At 49.5% G+C, this 18,884-nt stretch overlaps 1 protein-coding gene across 3 annotated transcripts in view; it reads right to left on the bottom strand.

The window, feature by feature from the left end:
* Positions 1–2,304: 2,304 nt before the first annotated feature.
* Positions 2,305–18,884, bottom strand: part of COQ8A (coenzyme Q8A) — a 70,514-nt gene continuing 53,934 nt past the window's right edge. For all 3 annotated transcript variants that reach the window (XM_044000185.1, XM_044000186.1, XM_044000187.1), the window contains 11 exons: positions 12,614–12,688; positions 8,153–8,275; positions 7,457–7,542; positions 7,091–7,231; positions 6,351–6,432; positions 6,120–6,213; positions 5,633–5,774; positions 4,982–5,089; positions 4,585–4,650; positions 3,984–4,070; positions 2,305–3,646 (listed from right to left, as the gene is read on the bottom strand). In XM_044000185.1, coding sequence (XP_043856120.1) covers positions 3,359–3,646; positions 3,984–4,070; positions 4,585–4,650; positions 4,982–5,089; positions 5,633–5,774; positions 6,120–6,213; positions 6,351–6,432; positions 7,091–7,231; positions 7,457–7,542; positions 8,153–8,275; positions 12,614–12,688 — 1,292 coding nt within the window. In that variant the 3' untranslated portion in view covers positions 2,305–3,358. The remainder of the gene's footprint in view (positions 3,647–3,983; positions 4,071–4,584; positions 4,651–4,981; positions 5,090–5,632; positions 5,775–6,119; positions 6,214–6,350; positions 6,433–7,090; positions 7,232–7,456; positions 7,543–8,152; positions 8,276–12,613; positions 12,689–18,884) is intronic.

Raw genomic sequence — 18,884 nt, 5'->3', positions numbered from 1 at the left:
GCCCTAACCCTCCACTCACAATCCCTTGGCCCAGCCCAAATTCCCTTCCCCTGCCACCACTCCTATTTATGTTCTGGAGAGTAAAATATATACTCCTTGAAGGCAGGTTTTCTCACTTATTTTTCATCCCCAAAACCTAGCCCAGTGTTTGTTTATTATTAGGTTCTTCCTCACAAGAAATATTCAAGCAAAGGCTAAATGATGACTTGATGAGGATGTTGTCAGGGAAATAAGTTGGGCCAGATGGCTTCCAAGATACTTTCTAATTGAGATTCCCCAGAGCCCTTCCCTTTGTAGGGGCAAAGTCCCTCCATGGAGAAGACCTCTCTGTTCCCCTCTACAAACCTACACAGCAGATTGTCTAGTAAATTCACTTTGATTTCTGGGGCTCTCCCTAGGAGAGATCCTTTTGGGGACATGATGAGACCTTAGAAAATTTGTTTCAGAGAAAACACCCAGGTCTCCTCCTTATGAAAACTATCCTTATTTAAGTGAATGGATAGATGTATTTGTGAGCAGGTAACCATTTGATCCTACAAACAAAAAGGGCTTCAAATGAAACTGCCTACCTGCTTCAGTCAGTTTTGTTAGCCACTGCGTCTCAGCTTCCAAACTTGGTTATTACAAATAGTTCATTTTTTTCTTTAATATTGGTAAATTATTTCCCAAAAACAGACATTAGTACCCCATGTAGATTGTAGAAGAGTTTTAATGGGATCACGGAGACCAGAACTACAGAGGTTGAAACTGTGGTATAGGACATCTGTCCTACAGACCCTGTGAATGGAGGGCACTAGACTCTTCCACATCTACAACCTTCTTCTTCCAAGCCCTTATTTAAGGTCTCTCACCCCTTTAACTTGGCACTCAGAGCAACAGCATTCTCACCAGTGTGGTAGGGATCAAAGCAATATTTATGTAGTGCTTACTGTATACAGACAAGATAAATGCCATTGGGTCGGAGAAATAAAAAAATTTCTACCCTTAAGCCAACTTGAGTAGAAAGAATTATAAAGAATTTAGCTAAAGTTGACAGAGATTAGAGTTCATTTCCATTGCATGATGGTTCGGTAACTTTACCTGCGGAGAATTCTGTACTTTATTTTGGCATTTTATTGGGAATAAAGTGTCCCTTGTCTCTGACATTTCTTCCAGTGCACCATCTGTTCCTCTGCCCCTTCCCTAGGAAAAGGCACATGGGTAGACACAATCCTTAAGGCACAGAATCTTAATTCAGAATAATCTTGGAAGTCTGCCAAGGCTTTTTCTTACATGCATAGCAATGGGTTGGGCCAAGCCACTTGGTCCATAGTTGGGTATAGGAGGCTAAGGGACCCATTTATAGTCCTACAAGATTTATTTTGATGATGGGGCTGAGGATTATATTAACAGGCGCCTTATTATAATGCTGGAAATTAAGCCATTCCCTCTGCTTATTAATTTCCTATAATTGACACATCATTTCCTGTAGCAATTGGTAAATATTCTTATTATTTCTTGTGACAAGCCCAGCCTCCTACAGTCATCAGGAGGCCCTGGTTGTATTGGGATGAGGAAAGTCCATTGCAACAACTCTAGTCATTGCCTGCAATGTGCTTGTTTGTTTACAGATTTCCCTCAATTTACACTTTCATGATATTTGTGGATATTCCCAGTCCCCAAAAATGTGTAAAAAGGGGGCTTTGGGCTTTATTATGGCTTGTAGGTGCAGCTTCTCACAGCAAGGGGGAACTATGGAACTGATGGAGTACTTAACCTGAATCCTAAAGCATCTTCACTAGCAGAGTCAGCATGTGTTTCCTTCCAACTTTGGTCTCTGAAATCCTGCTTCTATACCTTCCAACCCCTTTAAAGGTTTTTACCTCTTTAGGACCAAGGCCTAATGGGGACAGCCCTAATTTAAAACCACATCTGTGGGGTTCAAGTTCAGGGATTACTGTATTCTATTTCATCTCTTCTTTGATCTCAGTCCTACTCCTGGGACACAAGTCAAGCCTATTTCATTGGACAAGGTAATGGAATTGGAGAATAAGGTAAGTGATGTGGTTATAATTCAGACATCTGTGGTTTGGTGTTGGGTTCTACCCATCGGTCATGATCAGCCTACTCCATTCTGGGGTAGACGCAACAACTCTGAAACCTCCATCTAGCCAAGTTGCTGCTCTATCCCCCTCAGGTGGTTTCTTCACACTAAAGGTCCCTCTGAAGCCACTGGCATCAAGGCTGCTGCTGCTCTACTTTGTTATCAGAGTAACAAATTCTTTGAAGACAAAGGAAGAAAAGAAAATGGTACCACAGCCAAACTCCACAATCAATTTTTTATTGAAATGCATAAGTAGGACAGTTACAAGAATGTACAAAAACTAACATACAGTGGTGGTTATTCCCATCAGGTCAATCTGAGCATCTGGCTATAATTTAGCAACACACCCCCTTCTCTCGCACTCACGTCAGCAAAGGTGAGAGTGAGGACACCAGAAAAGATGGTGGAATCTCTTCTCCCCTCACCCTTGTCTTCTCTTCCCCTCATACAACCAAATGGCAAGAAGTTCACTGGCATACAATCAGTTGTCAAAACCTCCTAAGAGAACCAGCTTGCTGGAAGGCAGGTCATTTAGTGAAATAGCTTTTTTTGGCACTAACTATTCTGTACAGAGCTTCCTCTCCAACTCCAGCCAGAGGGGGAAAAAGGCAGGCAACATTAAAGTGTTCTGTATACACACACCAACATCCCCAAAACTTACCCTACAAGGTCTGGCAAGTCCTACGAGGCTTTTTCTCTCTGTACTTATTTTAAGAGAGAGGAGAAATGGGTGCTCTCCCTTCTACAGTTAACATTCACATGAGGAAAACCCCTATTAAAACACACACACACACACACACACACACACACACACACACACACACACACACACACACACACCAAAAAAAAGAAAAAAATCATTTTTTTTTTCTCCTCATCTTTGTCCAAAGCTATTTCATAGAAAGAATAAAAAGCAGGTTTCAAGAGATTTGTCACGGTTCAGTTTTCTTTCTCCTCATTCTCAACCCCACCCAATCACTACAGAGCCACCAGTTAATGCACAAAAACTATGCAAGGGCACTGGCCATGGAGGACCCCGGCAGCCATCCCTCCCTGCTCAGCACATTCACAATTTCCTCCAAGTTCACTCCTCCAAGAAAACTCCCTTTTATGGGTAAGTAGAAGGTTACAGGTTTTGTCAGTACCAACATCCACTTGCTTTTAGATTCTGGGATAGTTTTCTGAATCTTGAGATGATCTGGGAGGTAACAGACAAAGCTATCGTGCTCTTTGCTAGATAAAACAACTGGGCCTTCAGACAAGACACTCAACTGGTTACTTCTTCTCGGCCTTCCTCTTGCAATAGTTGCTGTAGGTTTCCTCAAACATTGCTTTACAGGGGAAACAAGCCTTCAGCTTGGAGCATATGAGGAACGAGCCCCCCATCTTTCGGTGGAGGGAGTAAGTCTCCTCTGGCGGGGGGATGAGGCGGTGCTTCAGCATGATGGGAATCAAACCGTGGATCTTCTCAGTGGTCCTCTGGCCCCCAAAATCAAACGGTGAGTCTGAGGCAAAGGCCTCCCCCAGGATGAGGATAGCATCCAAGTGGGCATCCTCCATAGCCTGGGGAAGGAAGAAAAAGGTAAGAAGACAAACCTCTGAGGCCTTCATTCCCAGACATTTAAGATACGACTGGTCACTAGAAGTGGTTTATTATTTGTCAGGGTTCAACAACACCAGAGGGACCTTGTGTTGGCTGCAGTTGGTACTTACTTACCTCATCCTGACCATTTCAATCTCTTAATTAAGCCAAAATTGAAGGAGCCGCAGCTGTGGCCCAAGACAGGGCAGCTCCTTAAGTGAAAATGCACCAGAGTGGCCTAGGGGAGGCTCTGTGGGCTCTTCAGAAGGTACAAACTTAGGGCCAGGGGCTGGCCTGGGGAGGGGCTCCTCAGCTTACCTTCACTTCATAGCCAGTGAGGAACTTCATCTCTATAGATTTCTTCAACACAGTTTCTCTGTCCTGATCAGCCGCAGCCCTGATTATCTAGACACACAGGTAAAGGGGCATGTCTCGTGGTCACAGATGACTCCTTCAGTATTAACAACCCTGCCCTGTTCCCTTTCCTTAGGAGTGTTAAGGGAGGAAAGGCAGTGGATGGGTTTTAGTAGCTACTCTTCACTTCACCTAGCTGCCTTCCAAATACCCAGCTCCACAGCAAAAGGGGAGAGAAATGTATGTAGACCCAGAGGCTGGTCTATAAAAGGGGGCGCCATAAGCCCTCTCTCTCCATGGGGACTTCCGGGAGATGGTGATTTTCCTGGGGGGAGGCCTATGGGGATGCTCCTTTTCCATGTGTCAGATACCATAACAATGGATGCCAAAAAAAGCTTCAAGGATGCATGCATGGGCTTTCCAAGGCCACTCTGCCTCCAGCCAAGTGCATGTGTTTCTCCTGGGACTGAACTACCCCCAGGGGCCCAGGTACAACACAGAGGTCAAGTGAGATCCAAGCTGAGATTCAGGGTCCCCCATCTGCAACTGGCCTTTCATAACGTACCTGGATGTAAAGGTCAGTGAACGACTCATCATACTCCCGGGTTGCTCCAAAGTCAAGGAGAGCCACCTAGAGAGGACCAGAGAAAAGGGAAGAAGTTTCCAGGTGGGGCAGCAAGAAGGTGCTCTCTATCCCCTTCCCTTCAGGACCAGCGTGGGACCAGGAATCCCAAGGCAAAGGGTGATACCTGTGTGTTCCTGTTTGTGGGGGTGGGGGTCATGGCCTGAGAAGGCTCATTCCCTCTCCTCCCCGCCTCCAGCACCAGAGGCTTTCCAACTACAGCTTCATGCTACCTGGGTGTGGGCAATGGGCAGAGAATGCCAGGAGCAGGGTCCTTGTGCCCCTTCATTCTGGGACAGACCTTGAGGGCCACCGACCTGTGGGGTGGGAGGCTCCTTACCTTGTGCTGCTGGGGATCATAAAAGAAGTTAGACCAGTTGGGGTCCGTCTGCATGAAATGAAACTCAAAGAGCTCCCTCAGACACAGAACCAGGATGTTTTGGCAGATCTGTGGGGAAAGTAGAGCAGCAGTGTGGGAGCCTGGTGTGTCTGGCCTTGGGACGGATGGGGCACCACTGCCCCTGCTGGGCAAGACCTGCCCACAGACGGGAGGGCCAAGTCGGCCCCCGTGGGGCAGACGGGATGACCTGCAGGGAACCTTCCTCTGTAGCTGGCTATAGAAAGGATTGCAACTGTGGCCAGGGCAAGGGCAGCCCCAGTTAAGCAGTCTGCGTCAGTGTGCAGGCGCCTCATTCCCACTGGACGACGGGCTCCTGTGCTCCCCCTAACTGAGCTGGCAGGCACCCCCGATGAGTATGCACACAGCTTGGGCACGGGTGCCATCGCCTTCACTGACTGGCATACCTCAACACAACATGGGGATACCGGGCGGCACAGATTCCCTGGCATTCATACCCGCGGGGCTGCCTCGGGCCTGGTCCAGCACAGCCCCAGGAGGCTCCTCCCTGACCCTGACAGGCACTCAGCTCTCCTAGACGCTCCTCCATCTCCCTTCCCCCCACGCACCCAGCTGGCTTCCTCGGGGAAGTACCTCATTTCGAATTTCCTGGCTCAGTCCTTCTGCCTGGTCCAGGGGAAAACCAGACACCAGCTCTGTGGTCAGGACGTGAGGACTACAAAGCTCATCGATGACCTCTGGCACGTAGAAGAAGGGGTGATCCTTCAGCAGCTCCCTAGCAACCAGAGGCAGAGTGGGGAGAAAGAGTAAAGGGACTAGGCTCACCCAGGCACAGGGGTACCCACAGCTGCCAGGAGGCCTTCCTTGGAGGGGAGGGTGACATTTCACAAAACAGAGCTGTCTTAGATCCCTTCTCAAAAGGGATGGCTAGGGAGAACTGTCTGCTCTGCAGCCTAGAACCAACCCTGTCCTTTCTCCTTCTCCTCAGGCTCTTTCCTCCCCCTACACGGGGCCAGGCACCGTGGACAAGGGGTAAAAAGAGGATATAAAACCAGATCCTTCAGTAAGGGGTTAGGGGACCAGGGGGGAGTGGCAGGGAGGGGGCCCCTGAAGGACACACTTGAACTTCTTGGCACAGGCAGCTTCTCTCTTGTAGTCACACTCAAGGGCCAGCTCCCGTCTCAACACATCGATCAGATGTTCTGGGAACAGGCCTGGCAGGGGACAAGAAAAAGTGGGGAGAGAAATGGAAAAGGTTTGCCTGGTCTTTGAGGGCACCAAGGGGCCTCCGGGCCTGACGTCCAGTCCCGTGACCTTCCTCCATCTCCACCCCGAGGTGGGCCCCTCCTACCGTCAGGGAGTACATTGCTCATGCTGAGAACGGTCATCAGATTGTTAACGTCACTGTTGATGCTCTGGGCCACTCCAGGGTACTACAAGAGAGAGACGGACAGAGGAAAATGGACCAGCCTCCAGCGACAGATGGGGTCATGCTGAACCTACACTTTCACATGGAGCACATGCAATGGCGAGACCAGAACCCAGGTCTCGAGGACTCCATGAGCTGCAGTCTCTCCACTCTACCGCTGGGGTCAACCTCAAACAGAAAAGGATCCCTGCTGCTGCATGCTGACTTAGTCACCAATTAGTCTCCATTGTCTTTGTATTTAACCTGGTACAGTAGGGCCTGGGAGTTCTGAGGACCCACAATGGCTGCAAATTTGATCCCTCTGACACTGTTGTGTGCGCATGCGCGTACACACACACGAATTTCAGAAACTGTTGCTGAATGAATCTAACAGGCAGGTTTCCAAGGCTATCCGAGCTGGCTCCTTATCCTGCCTTCTTCCAGCTGGGAGAGTCAAGGGACAGTGATGGGACTGGGTCCTCTTCAACCCTGTCCTCGCCTGCAGCCCAGTGCCATGAGAAGAGAAGACAGGACCTCGAGGGTGGCCAATGACAAGTACTCTCCAGCCCTGCCTCAGACACTTTCCCTGCGGCCTATCCTATTTGCCCAACACAGTCAAACCTCAACACTGGGTGGGGGACACACACAGCTCCCCCCGGCTCCCAGGGCAAACCTCCACCTACCTGGATCTTCATGGCTACCTCTCGACCATCCTTCATGCGGGCCAGGTGGACCTGCCCGATAGAAGCAGCGGCGAAGGGCCGATCCTCAAAGTATTCCAGCTTCTCCCTCCAATCAGGGCCAAGGTCATTCTTGAGAGTTTTCTGGAGGCAAAAGAGTCCAGGAGAGAGAGGAGATCGAATGAGGAAGGCTGGGAACAAGGCGCTCTGTGGGGGTCATTCTTTTCAGCCAACTTCCAGACCAGCGTTTGGGCCCTTCTCCGTGTCCTGCTCAGGGAGAAGGACCCTAACTCAGAGGCCCCCAGACAGGCCCCGGCTACTGTCCAGGCTATCACTGGTTCCTGCTGTCCAGCCTCAAGCCCCACTCACCGTCATCTGTTTCAAGGGCATAAAGTCTGCGCTTTGTCTCACACGATCGAAGATCTTGGCCAGCTGGGGGTTGATGAAAGCATCATCTGGGGGAAGCAGAATGGAGGAGTTAGCAGACTGATTCTTGGAAAGAAAGAAAAAGAAAGTGAGACAGTCACGGGGTGGGGTCAGGGTAAGGGCAAGCTTCAAAGCCACCGGACAGGGACCTGGAAGGTGGGATGGGGGAGGTCAGAAGTCTTCTCGGTGGCCGCCTAGACCTGTGCACTGGGGTAAGTCTCTCCAGCTCCCTCTGTCCCCCTGGGCTTCCTCCACTGTAAATGTGAGAGCACTTCTGAGGTAGCAAAGTGCACCGACACTATCAACAAGCATTTGTCCATAAACATCCCCTGTGAACGGGCCTGCCCTCAAGAAGCTCCCATTCTCTTGGTCAAGGTTCCTCAGTAAGAGGGCGCTGAGCAAAGACGCTGGCTCCCTCCTCAGAGACCCAAGACGCCCCACCTCCCACTGAGGGCATCTGGCTTTGGGTGGGACGGGGCCCCCCAGAGCTGTGTTTACACGGATAGCCCCCTGCCCCACCCCCCCATTTCTCAGCCCAGCCCCTCCCTGAGGATTTAGGCAGGTGGCATAAGCCGGCTCCTCCCCGGGGCTGGGCAATGCCCACCCTGTCCCTGGCAGGTTCTGAGGTACCACACTTACCCTGGATGCTCAGCATCTGCCCCAGCTTCAGGGCAGCTCCTCGAACCTTACACAAGGTGCTCACGATTCTCTCCGCGTTTGCCTCAGAAAGAAAAGGACTAGAGTCCAGGATCGCCTTCTTTCCTGAAGTCACAAGACAAGAAGGAGGTTACCAAGGGGCCAGGAGGAGCCTTCTACCTCTCCCTCAACCACACACAAGGACCAGCCTCTCTGGAGTCACTCCCTCTTCTGTTCCCTCCTGGGGGAGGGGGGGGGGCGGCGCGGGACTCACATGACCAAAAAAGGAAGCAGAAAAGACCCCATTAACACCAAGCTGCAGAAAACGAGGCCCTGCCTAGTGACTACGGCCTTTCTACAGAACTCTGGTATGGTGTGCAAAGCACCTTTCTCACAAGCCTGGGCCACCCATTTACAGGTGAGCAAACAGGCTCAGAGTTTGTATGGCTTGCCCACGGTTCCACAAGCAAGCCCGTATATACAGAGCAAGTGGTGGGTTGGTAATTAGGAAATAATCACCATTGAGAAGGCACTGGGGGGGCAGCTAGATGGCGCAGTGGATAGAGCACTGGTCCTGGATTCAGGAGTACCTGGGTTCAAATCCGGCCTCAGACACTTAACACTTACTAGCTGTGTGACCTTGGGCAAGTCACTTAACCCCAATTGCCTCCAAAAAAAAAAAAAAAAAAGAAAAGAAAAGAGAAGGCACTGGGGAAGGCTCCCCTGCATTCATGATGACCCTCCCCAAGGCCCAGTCCACACCCCAGTCAAGATTTTGTAAAAGCCTTCTCCCGAGGATTCAGTGTACAGCTGGCAGCACGGCTAATGTAGAAATCCACTGGTTTGACGTGTCTATGCATATTTATAATTCTATTTTTCTTGCCTTTCCATGGGTATGAGAGGAGGGGAGGAGAGTGCATGAAGCCGAAAATAAAACTTAGAGCTAGAAAAAACAAGATGAAGAGCAGTGGGGCATAATGGACGTGGAAATCAGGAAGACCTGAGATCCCAACTACAACACTCAGCGGCTGGATGACCGTGTTCAAGTCACTTAATCTGAGTCAGTTTCTTCATCTCTTGTTGCTCAATCCTTTCAGTCGTGTCCAACCTTCTGGGACGCCATTTGGGGTTTTCTTGGCAGAAATATTGGAACGGTTTGCCATTTCCTTCTCCAACTCCTTTTACAGATGAGGAAACTGAGGCAAACAGAGGTTGGGTGACTTGTTCAAGGTCACACAGCTAGTAAGTATCTGAGGCCTCATCTGAACTAGAGAGGCAGTTCTGAGAATCATCTACTGAGGGGGAGGGGAGGTATATGCCATTACTGAGAAGGACAAGAGGAGGGCGCAAGGCAGGAAAGCAGAACACCCTGTTTCTCTAACCTGTCAGGCCCAACAAACAAGGACAACCACCCAGACAAAAGCCCAGCCAGGACAAAATCACCGCTGGGGGCTGGGGGGTGGAGGCGTTCCCACACTGACCAATACCCTTCTTGGCCTCTCCCTATCTCTTCTACACCGGGTGGGGCCAGCAGGGGATGGCTCTTAGGCTGGGCCAGGCCATGAAGAAGAAGGGTCTGACTGGATTTCCAAACTCCTTTGTCATCCATAAATCCCTGAAATGGGGCTTCTTGCAAAGCTTCACTGATCAAAGCCCTGTAGGCCACAAGGACAGGCTGGTTTTCTCTCTTAATGATTCACAGATCAGACTAGAGAAAAAAGCAGGCCTGCCTATGTGGCAGAAAGGGCACAGCCACAGAAACCCCTTCCAGTTCTAAAATTCTGTGCTTCATACCTAGCCATGAGACCACCTCTGGGAGTTCACACAACTCCTGGGGACCTCGATTTTCTCATTTGTACAGTGAGGCAAGATTCAGACTCCCGAAGAGGACGGTTATTCATAATAACGTAAGGATTCACCCTGGTGCTGTCACAGTCTCAAGGGGATGGAGGTCCGAGCCTGGGGCCAGTGGTTCTCTAGGATCACGAGGAGAGCTACTGATTGCCGACCCGGTTCCCCCAGGCTGACCCTGAACACAATCTCACACCAGCCAAAGATATTTCTTGGCATCGGTCACTATGGACTCATGGGATTTTTCTTGGCCTTGGCCTGAGGTGTTGGTGCCTTAAGACCTCCCTACCCCCAAACAAAAAAACAAACAAGGCTCTGTAGATTTGGGGGAACGTCCAACCTGACCAGAGTCAGGGCAACCAGCATGTACCTGAGCTACCAAAGAGAGGTGGAAATGCACCCCCAAGTGTGAGGGGCAGTGACTGCCTATGGGGCAGAGAGCGAGGAGATATGGGCCAGGCAGGGGCATAGCAGAGGGAGAGAGAAGGAGTGGAGAGAATGAGTAAGATGTGACCTCTCCTAAGAAAGGAGGAAGACATTTCTGAGAGTTGGGCCGAGCCCTTCTAGGTTCACTGTCAGTTCAAATTTTAGTTTAGGGCTCGGTGGGTTGGAGACAGAGGGTATGGGAAGGGCACCCACAGAGGAAAGACCGTAATTTTCCAAGGACCTGGGTACTGAGATAAAGAACAGAGCCTGGGTCAGGGAAGGAGACAGAAGAACTGGCCCCAAAGGTATGTCTGAAGAAGGAGCCAGGAGGCTCAAGGAGGGTGAAGACGGGAGATAACTGAAAGGATGATTGATGCATTAGACCTGTGCCAAGTGATGCAAACCCCTGAACCTGGAGCTCTCCTCACCGCCATGGAAGACGACATGCCAACGTCCCCTCACCCTGCAATAAAAATAGCTGCCAACTTAATGGACCTCGCACATTCTGTCCTGCAGCGGAGAGCGGGGTGGGAAGCAAGGTTTGCAGTCCCAGAAGGGAAGAGGGGTAAGGATCACGTGTGCCAGGGGCATAGACTTGGGAGAAGAAACTGCCACCATCTCTTCTGGGGTGAGGCAGCACAGGCACGCCCACCAGAGCCTCCGAATCTCCTGCCTCTGGTCATTTCCCAGCCCACAGGCGCCTCCCGCAGGACAGGGAGGGGACGGGAGGGGAGGGGGAAGAACTAGGCTGGAGACCCCACTGGTTGCCAGGAGGGTTGTAGATCTCCTGGCTCTTAGGGGTTGGTATGGAAGTGGAAGGAGCCATGGGTTTGGAGTCAGGAGACCCGAGGTCACTGACCCAGGGAGCACAGGCCACCGTCTCTAAGCTTCTCCCAGCCCCGGGCCCCAGGATGACGTCAGTAGGAGAGGATACCCAGTGAGGGCAGCAAAAGGGGCCTGGGTCTCAGGGAGAGTTTGACTCCACCCTCGCCTCCCCAGCTTCCTGTTTCCTCATACATGAAACTAAGGGATTGCCCCAGATGACCTCTAAGGCCACTTCCAGTACATCTGTAACAGCAGGGGTTGGAACAAGTGGTGCTGGCCCCTTCCAGTGCAGAGGCAGAAGGAAAGAGAAGGCAGCCTCGTTTTCCCTCCGTTCAGGCCCTGCCCACTCCCCCAGGGGCACTCCCAGCTCTGAGCACGCACTGAGGGTGGCTCTGGTGGGCTTCCTGAGGCTGATTCTAGCCCTGCACAGGAGAGGACAGAATTCTCCTTCCCCCTCCCTCTCTGCCAATCAAACTGTTTCAACAGCAACAAAATTCCCCCTTGCCATTTACAAGAATTCAGCCTTCCGGTGGGGAGAAGAACATCACCAGCCCAGCTATCCTGAAAGCTAAGGCCCTGGTTCCCAGTGCGGCCACTACCAGCCCCAGCCCCAGCACCTGCACCTCATGTCAGTCCTAAGCAGCCCTGGGCAAACAAGGTTTAAAGAAGGAACACACATACCAGGAAGGGGCCTACAAGCCACTTAGCCACCCTTTGGAAACCTGTGAACATGGAGAAGTAATAGCCCAAACCTGGGCAATCTAAAAGAAGCTGGAGGAGGAGGGGGGAAAGCAAATGAAACAGAAGCTAGTTCCAAGCTCAATTCTATGAACACACAAGCACAAGGCCACTGCACTCATTAAGCAGGCTCCCTCAGACTGGGCAGCACTGTGTTAGCTACTGGTTTGGATTACTGCATGCTCCTGGAAGTAATAAAAGCCTATTCTCTTTTTCAAATGCTCTATAATGAACACTTGTCACTAATTCAGACAGCAGTTCCTCCCCTAATCCCAGCTACAGAGATTTTATGGCACAAATCTCGGCCTTAACACGATCCCACCACACAATGTGCTGCAGCCACAGAAGACCCAGGATCTCAATCAAGCAACACACCTGAGCCCCAAGGGCCTGTGTGCTCCTGAGATCAAGCAAGTCCTGTCCATACTAACCCAGTCACCCCCAGGGTGTCCTAAAGGAGGAGAGGAACAGTTTTATATCAAAAAGAAAGGGAAAGAAGACCCCCCCCCAACTCAATCTCAGACTTACATTTGCTCCCACAAGACCCTGTGGGCCCCTATGGAGGGGAGCAAAGGGGATTGGATCCTGAGGAGGGTCTTTTGGGGGTTCAAGAACATGATTCACCTGTGCTACTCTCAGGTCGGAAGCTCTTCTTGGCAACTTCAGCCAGGGCCCCAAAGCCCAGACCAACAGCCAGACCTGAAACAAGAACAAAAATACAGTGCTTGTCACGCCAGCAATCACAAACAGCAATTCCACCGCTCCCCGTCTCTATACAGTGCTGTGAAGTCTGTAGTGTTTCTCGTTAAGTCACCTAAGTCATCAAATAGGATTATTCCCATTTCAGAAGCTCCAAGAGCTTTGCCTCGGTGGTGCCAGCTCTCCTGGCAGCAAGTCTAGCAACCTAGAAATTTTACTTGGCCAGCCTACTGCATAACAAGGAAGCTCCGCTTCAGGTGTCATGGAGGCAGCCCTTCGGTCACTCCAAATACTGTAAAAAAAACAAAGAGCTTTTTCCTTATAAATAGCCTCACTCCTCAGTGCCCTAGCCAAATACATTCTCATTATTTGCCTCTCTCTCTTCTCCTCCCTCCTTCCAATTACCTTCTTCTGACCACAGGACCAAGAAATTCAAACCTCATATTAAAAATATCAGATGTAACTTCCTTATAGTAGTATAGGTATCAATGAGAAAGGACCTGAAGGATGTTAAGACTGACCAGGTAACACACACTAACACACACACACACACACACACACACACACGCTGTCAGCATTTTTTGATGTCACTAAGCCCTTTGGTATAGTCTGGTGAAAACTATGGACCCCTTCTCAGAATTTCACCTTTGGAAGCATGAAATAACACATAAGAGTACAGAAGAAATAGCCAAAGACCATTATCCAAATGTTTTTATAAACCAAGTTCATGGGCTTCAAGTTAAGATGCTCTATGCTAAGGAGGCCTGGGGATAATTGCTGCTTGATTGGGGACCCAAGATGCCATCTGTTGGAATAGGTATTTGCTCATATGGTAGACCCAGAAAAAACATCTTCACTCATGCTGGTCTATACAGCTTTAGAGTTTTACAATAACCCAGGCTTTTCCATGGCATCTTCCCCTTAAAGTCTCCATTCCCCAATTCACTTCTTACCCCTTTGCCCCAACCAAGCTTCTCAAAGAAGACAATGATATTAAAATGAACTGAATTATCAAATCTGGCCTCAGACACTTGATACTTAGCTAGCTGTGTGACCTTCAGCAAGTCACTTAATCCTCATTGCCCCAAAAAAACCCAAAACCAAAAAAAAAAAAGAAAACCAAATTACCAGCATCAAAAATGAAAAGGGTAAACTCACCACCAATGAAGAGGAAATTAAAGCAATAATTAGAAGCTATTTTTCCCAACTATATGCCAATAAATTTGATAATCTTAAAAAAATTTAAAAAAGAACTGAATTGACAGATCCTTCCTCCCTACTCAAGTGGTCTTAGCTGTCACTTTTCCCAAGGACACTAGGCTCAGTTTCTAGACCTATCTTACCAACCGAGAAACAACTCAATGTTTTGTTGTTGTTGTTGTTCTGTCATTTCAGTTGTGTCTGACTCCTTGTGACCCTATTTGGGTTCTCCTGGCAAAAATCACTAGAGTTTCTTGCCATTTCCTTCTCCAGCTCATATTACAGATGAGAAATTGAAGCAAACAGGGTTAAGTGACTTGCCCAGGGTCACACTCTAATAAGTGTCTGAGGCCGGATTTGAACTCATGAAGATGAGTCTTCTTGACTCCAGGTTTGGCACTCTATCATAATCGGTGCCACGTAGCTGCCCTGATCAATGCCTAGGAAAACTTTTTTAGGGAACTCCTAAAAAATCTCCAAGAATGAGGGTAAGGATTCCAAATCCTCTTTCTGCAACACAAGTCAGTACTGCCTTCCATTAACTCAAGGGTTAGGCTGGAAGTCTCAAATAATTATCTGAAAAAAAGACTAATTTCTTAAGACAGCTAAGCCCAGCCAGGCCCATACCAGCCTTAGACAGTGGCGCAGTTGATAGAGCATCAGGTCTGAAGTCAGGAAGACACATTTTCATGAATTCAAATCCAGCCTCAGACACTTCCCTGCTGTGTGACTCTGGGCAAGTCACTTAACCCTGTTTGCCTCAGTTTCTCAGCTGTAAAATGAGCTGGATAAGGAAATGGTAAACCACTCCAGTATCTTTGCCAAGAAAACCCTGAACAGTCATAAAGAGTCAGAGACAACAGACTGAACAACAACAAAAACTAATTTCTGTAAAACCTATGGGATAGGGGCAGCTAGGTGGCGCAGTCACAACCCCAACTGCCAAACCAAAAATAAAAAAAAAAAAGAAAACCTATGGGATGCCATTCTTAGACTGGGGCTAGTACAGGTCACAAAATTTAAAAAGTAAAACTAAAACTCCAAAAAGGACAAGGCTCAAAAGACCAAGAGACCATGAGAGGCGCAGTGAATAGAGCACCGGCCCTGGAGTCAGGAGTACCTGAGTTCAAATCTGACCTCAGACACTTAACACTTACTAGCTGTGTGACCCTAGGCAAGTCACTTAACCCCAAATGCCTCACTTAAAAAATAAATGAATAAAATTTTAAAATCATAATAATAAAAAAAGACCATGAGAGTCTAGAAGCTGCAAGTCACCACCTCTTATCCTCCCTGCTTCCTACTGCTCCCAATTCAATCCCTTTGTTTTTGGATCTAGTCAGTCCTGAAAAGGAAAAGTTAAGCCAGTCACAGTCTCAAAGGAGAGGTATGAGGTCAGTGAGCCTCCTGGGTCTTTCCCTCCCACCCTCCTCCTTGCTCCTTCTCAACAGGCTAAAGAGGTCAATGCCAGGGGAGCCTCTCAAAGTGGCTCACTCCCATGTCTCTCTCTATGCACACTCCACAGAGGATGAACTCATGGGGCCTCGGAGCTGGAAGAGTCCCCACACAGATCATCCAGTTCAACCTCTCATTTTATAGATGAGGACACAGACAACCAGAGGGTAATTTGCCCAAGGTTACGCATCTACTTTACCAGAACTTTAACAGTTCTATCCTTAAACATTACAAGCATTAAACAAGCCCATGGTCAGAGTCCCATTTTACGAATAAAATCTGGCAGCTGTGGGAATTGTTGCTCTTCTGAGCTTCAGTTTTCACATCCATAAAATAAATAGCTTAAACTACATCTCTAAAGTCTTCTAAATCCTATGAAATCAGAAAGACGTGATAAAGGCAGTAATGGGACAAGAGAGCATGGTGCCAGGGGAGGAGAGAGAAAAACTGAAAAGAGCAGACACCAACTTAAAAGCACAGGAGTACTCTAAAGGTGGTCAATGTGGGATGCCCTCTTGTTCTTCAAGAGGCCTGAGGGTATCACTTTGTTACTGCACAACACAGTAACAAAGGATGACTCTGGGTCATCAACAAGTTGAACCATACTCAGTACCTCTGTTAAAGAAGGCTGGAGAGTATGTAATACATTTTCTGATAATTTGATTCAAAATTGTTAACATTAAAGTTTGGGTAACTAAAGGGAAAAACAAGTTATCTGAAAAAGTGACTCAGATGAGGAGCGCCCCAATCCAGGCCTAAAACAAAAATGTCTGAGATCCCACCTTGGTAAAATGAGGGGGTAGAACTAGATGACCTCTAAGGCACTGTCCAGATCAAGGAAATTCTTCTATTTCCTATTAGGTTACAGGACAAAAGACAAGATAATTTAACCAACTTATTGAAGGATCAGAAGGCCTTGAATTAAGGAGGTATTCGAGTCTTCCTATCTCCTCCACTCACAATCCCTCTAGCTGTCTTTTACATCCCATTCATGTAGAGAAAGAAAGATATGGCTGAAGTTGGTTCAAGCCGTTCACCCGGGCCAGGCCCCTATCAGCCTGACCTAGTTCACAGTGAGGCTGGTACGGGCCTGGCTGGGCTCGACTCAGTGTGGCTGCAGCTGCACGTGGATACTGACAGGAGCCCCCAATCAAACATTGACTCCAGTTCTCCCCCTCCCCCAATCAGAATAACCCTCAGAGGCGGGATCACCTCCCTCCCCCAATCAGAATAACCCTCAGAGGCGGGCTCACCCCCCCCTCCCCCAATCAGAATAACCTTCAGAGGCGGGCTCACCCCCCCCCTCCCCCAATCAGAATAACCCTCAGAGGCGGGCTCACCTCCCTCCCCCAATCAGAATAACCCTCAGAGGCGGGCTCACCTCCGAGCTGATTCTTCTGAACTTTCCCTCCCCGTGTCAACTGCAAAGACAAAGCCTTCCACACAGACAAGAAACCTGCCGCACTTGTTCTGGATCACACAATTTAGCACTTAGAAGCATCAGACTGGAGCTTAAAAGGGATCTTACAGATGATCTCGTTTTACAGAAAAGGAAACTGAGGCCCGGAGAGGCTGAGTCATTTGTCCAAGGCACAAAGGCCTTGGTAGCAGAGCTGGGATTTCAACCTGGTCGTCCCCGTCCCCGTCCCGTGTCCCCCCCCCCCCTCCCCCCGGCTCCAAACTCTCAGCTTTTCCATGACACTAAGCTGCCTCACACCCAAATATAAATTGCATGAAATCAATGGTTTCTGCGGTTTTTAGTTTTGTCTATGCATTAAGACTAGAAACTGGGCAGCTAGGTGGCACAGTGGATAAAGCACCAACCCTGGATTCAGGAGGACCTGAGTTCAAATCTAACCTCCAACACTTGACACTTACTTGCTGTGTGACCCTGGGCAAGTCACTTAACCCTCCCTGCCCCGCCAAAAACAAAACAAAACAAAACTGTAAACTACTGGAGGGCAGGGATACTTCTGTGTTTCCCACAGAGCTGAACACACATCAGGGGCTCAGGACTGACTGCAGACCAGGTGACGAATACAGACTTTTCCTCACAAGAACGGAATCCATGACCATGAGCTCCTCAGTAGTAAGTGCAATCACAAATGAGAAGCCTCTGTGACTATCGGTGTCCAAGCTGGAGGGTCTCAGATCTGGAGTGGAAGAGCCCTCAGAGGTCTCTAGTTCAAACCCTTCATTTTACAGAGGAGGAAACTGAGGCTGAGAAGTCACTTGCACAGGCTCAGCGTGAGGACTAGCTGAAGCCCCTGCCTCAAACACACAGCTCTTCCCCGGGTCCCAGTCTCCTCACTCCCTTACTGCCCACTCCAAACGTGGACAAAAGAGCAAGAATTAAAGGCCCAGGGAACAAAAAGCAAATCCATGGCCTGGTCTAGCACCCCCATGAAGCAGGGCATAAGGCAGGAGAAGCCGGAAGGAGCTCCTGTGTGGGCTAACGTGATAAGCAGTAAATGGTCAAACAGGGTCAGTGACTGCACTGAGTGCCTCCCCAGGGGAAGCACTTCCCCTTCCCCAGGGCTCAGTTCTCCCATCTGTGAGAACAGACGTAATGGCAACCCAACAGAGCGAGTGTGGGAACCGGCCCTGTAAAGCAATTCACAAGCTCTTCTGTTATCTGTAAAACGAATGGGGCCTCTTGACTCTACAGCCTCCGTTCCTGACCTCAATCCCTGAAGACCGCCGTCCTCTGCTTCGTTCATCCCTGAATCCTTCAATCCTCCACTCTGCACCTGGCATGGACTCCAGACCCCTCAAGCCCCTGGCTGCCTCCTGTTCCTGCTCAAGCCGGTCAAAGCCCTGGCTAAGACGGGGCGCCCAGAACAGCACACAGCAACACTTAACCATGTGCCACGTTTCTGATCTCTCTCCCCACGCCAGGTTCTCCATCTCCAGTGGCCCGGGGCCTTCTCCCCCTTCAGTCCCATGGCACCTCACACTCCACATGTGCAAAACTGAAATCATTCTCTTTCCCGCTAACTCCTCCTCGGCAGCTAACTTCCCCATTTCTGTCAAGGACGCCACCACTGGAGTCAACCTTGACCATCCTCCCTTCCTCACCACCACACCCAATCCACTTCGTGTCCATTTTCCCTGGACATCTCTGAGAGGATGCCCTTATCTCCACTCACACCACAACCAGCAGTCCAGGTCCTAACCTCTTGTCCAGAACCCAACGATGGCCTCTTCCTTCCTCTACCTTCTGAAGAACAGGTCTGACCATGTTCAACAATATCAAGGCTTCTCTCCTTGGCATTCGGAGCCCTCTACAAGCCACCTCCCGCTACCTTTCAAAGCTGCTTACACCAGTGGAAGCCTGTCTCAGGAGTGCTCAGCACAGGGTCCGGCAGACAGGAGGTGCCTGATAAATCCCTGCTGACTGACTGCAATGAAGAGTGGACCGATCAATCACAATGGCCTCCCAGACAAGGCATCTCCTCCATCTCCTCCACCTCTTGCCTCTGAGCTCCTGGGGAGGCCACACCCCATGCTTGGAATGCTCTCCCCTCCCCACTTCTGGAAA

The sequence above is a fragment of the Dromiciops gliroides genome, chromosome 4, assembly GCF_019393635.1.
Source record: "Dromiciops gliroides isolate mDroGli1 chromosome 4, mDroGli1.pri, whole genome shotgun sequence".
Taxonomy (NCBI): Eukaryota; Metazoa; Chordata; class Mammalia; order Microbiotheria; family Microbiotheriidae; genus Dromiciops; species Dromiciops gliroides.
This window is presented reverse-complemented; position numbering and strand designations above follow the sequence as displayed.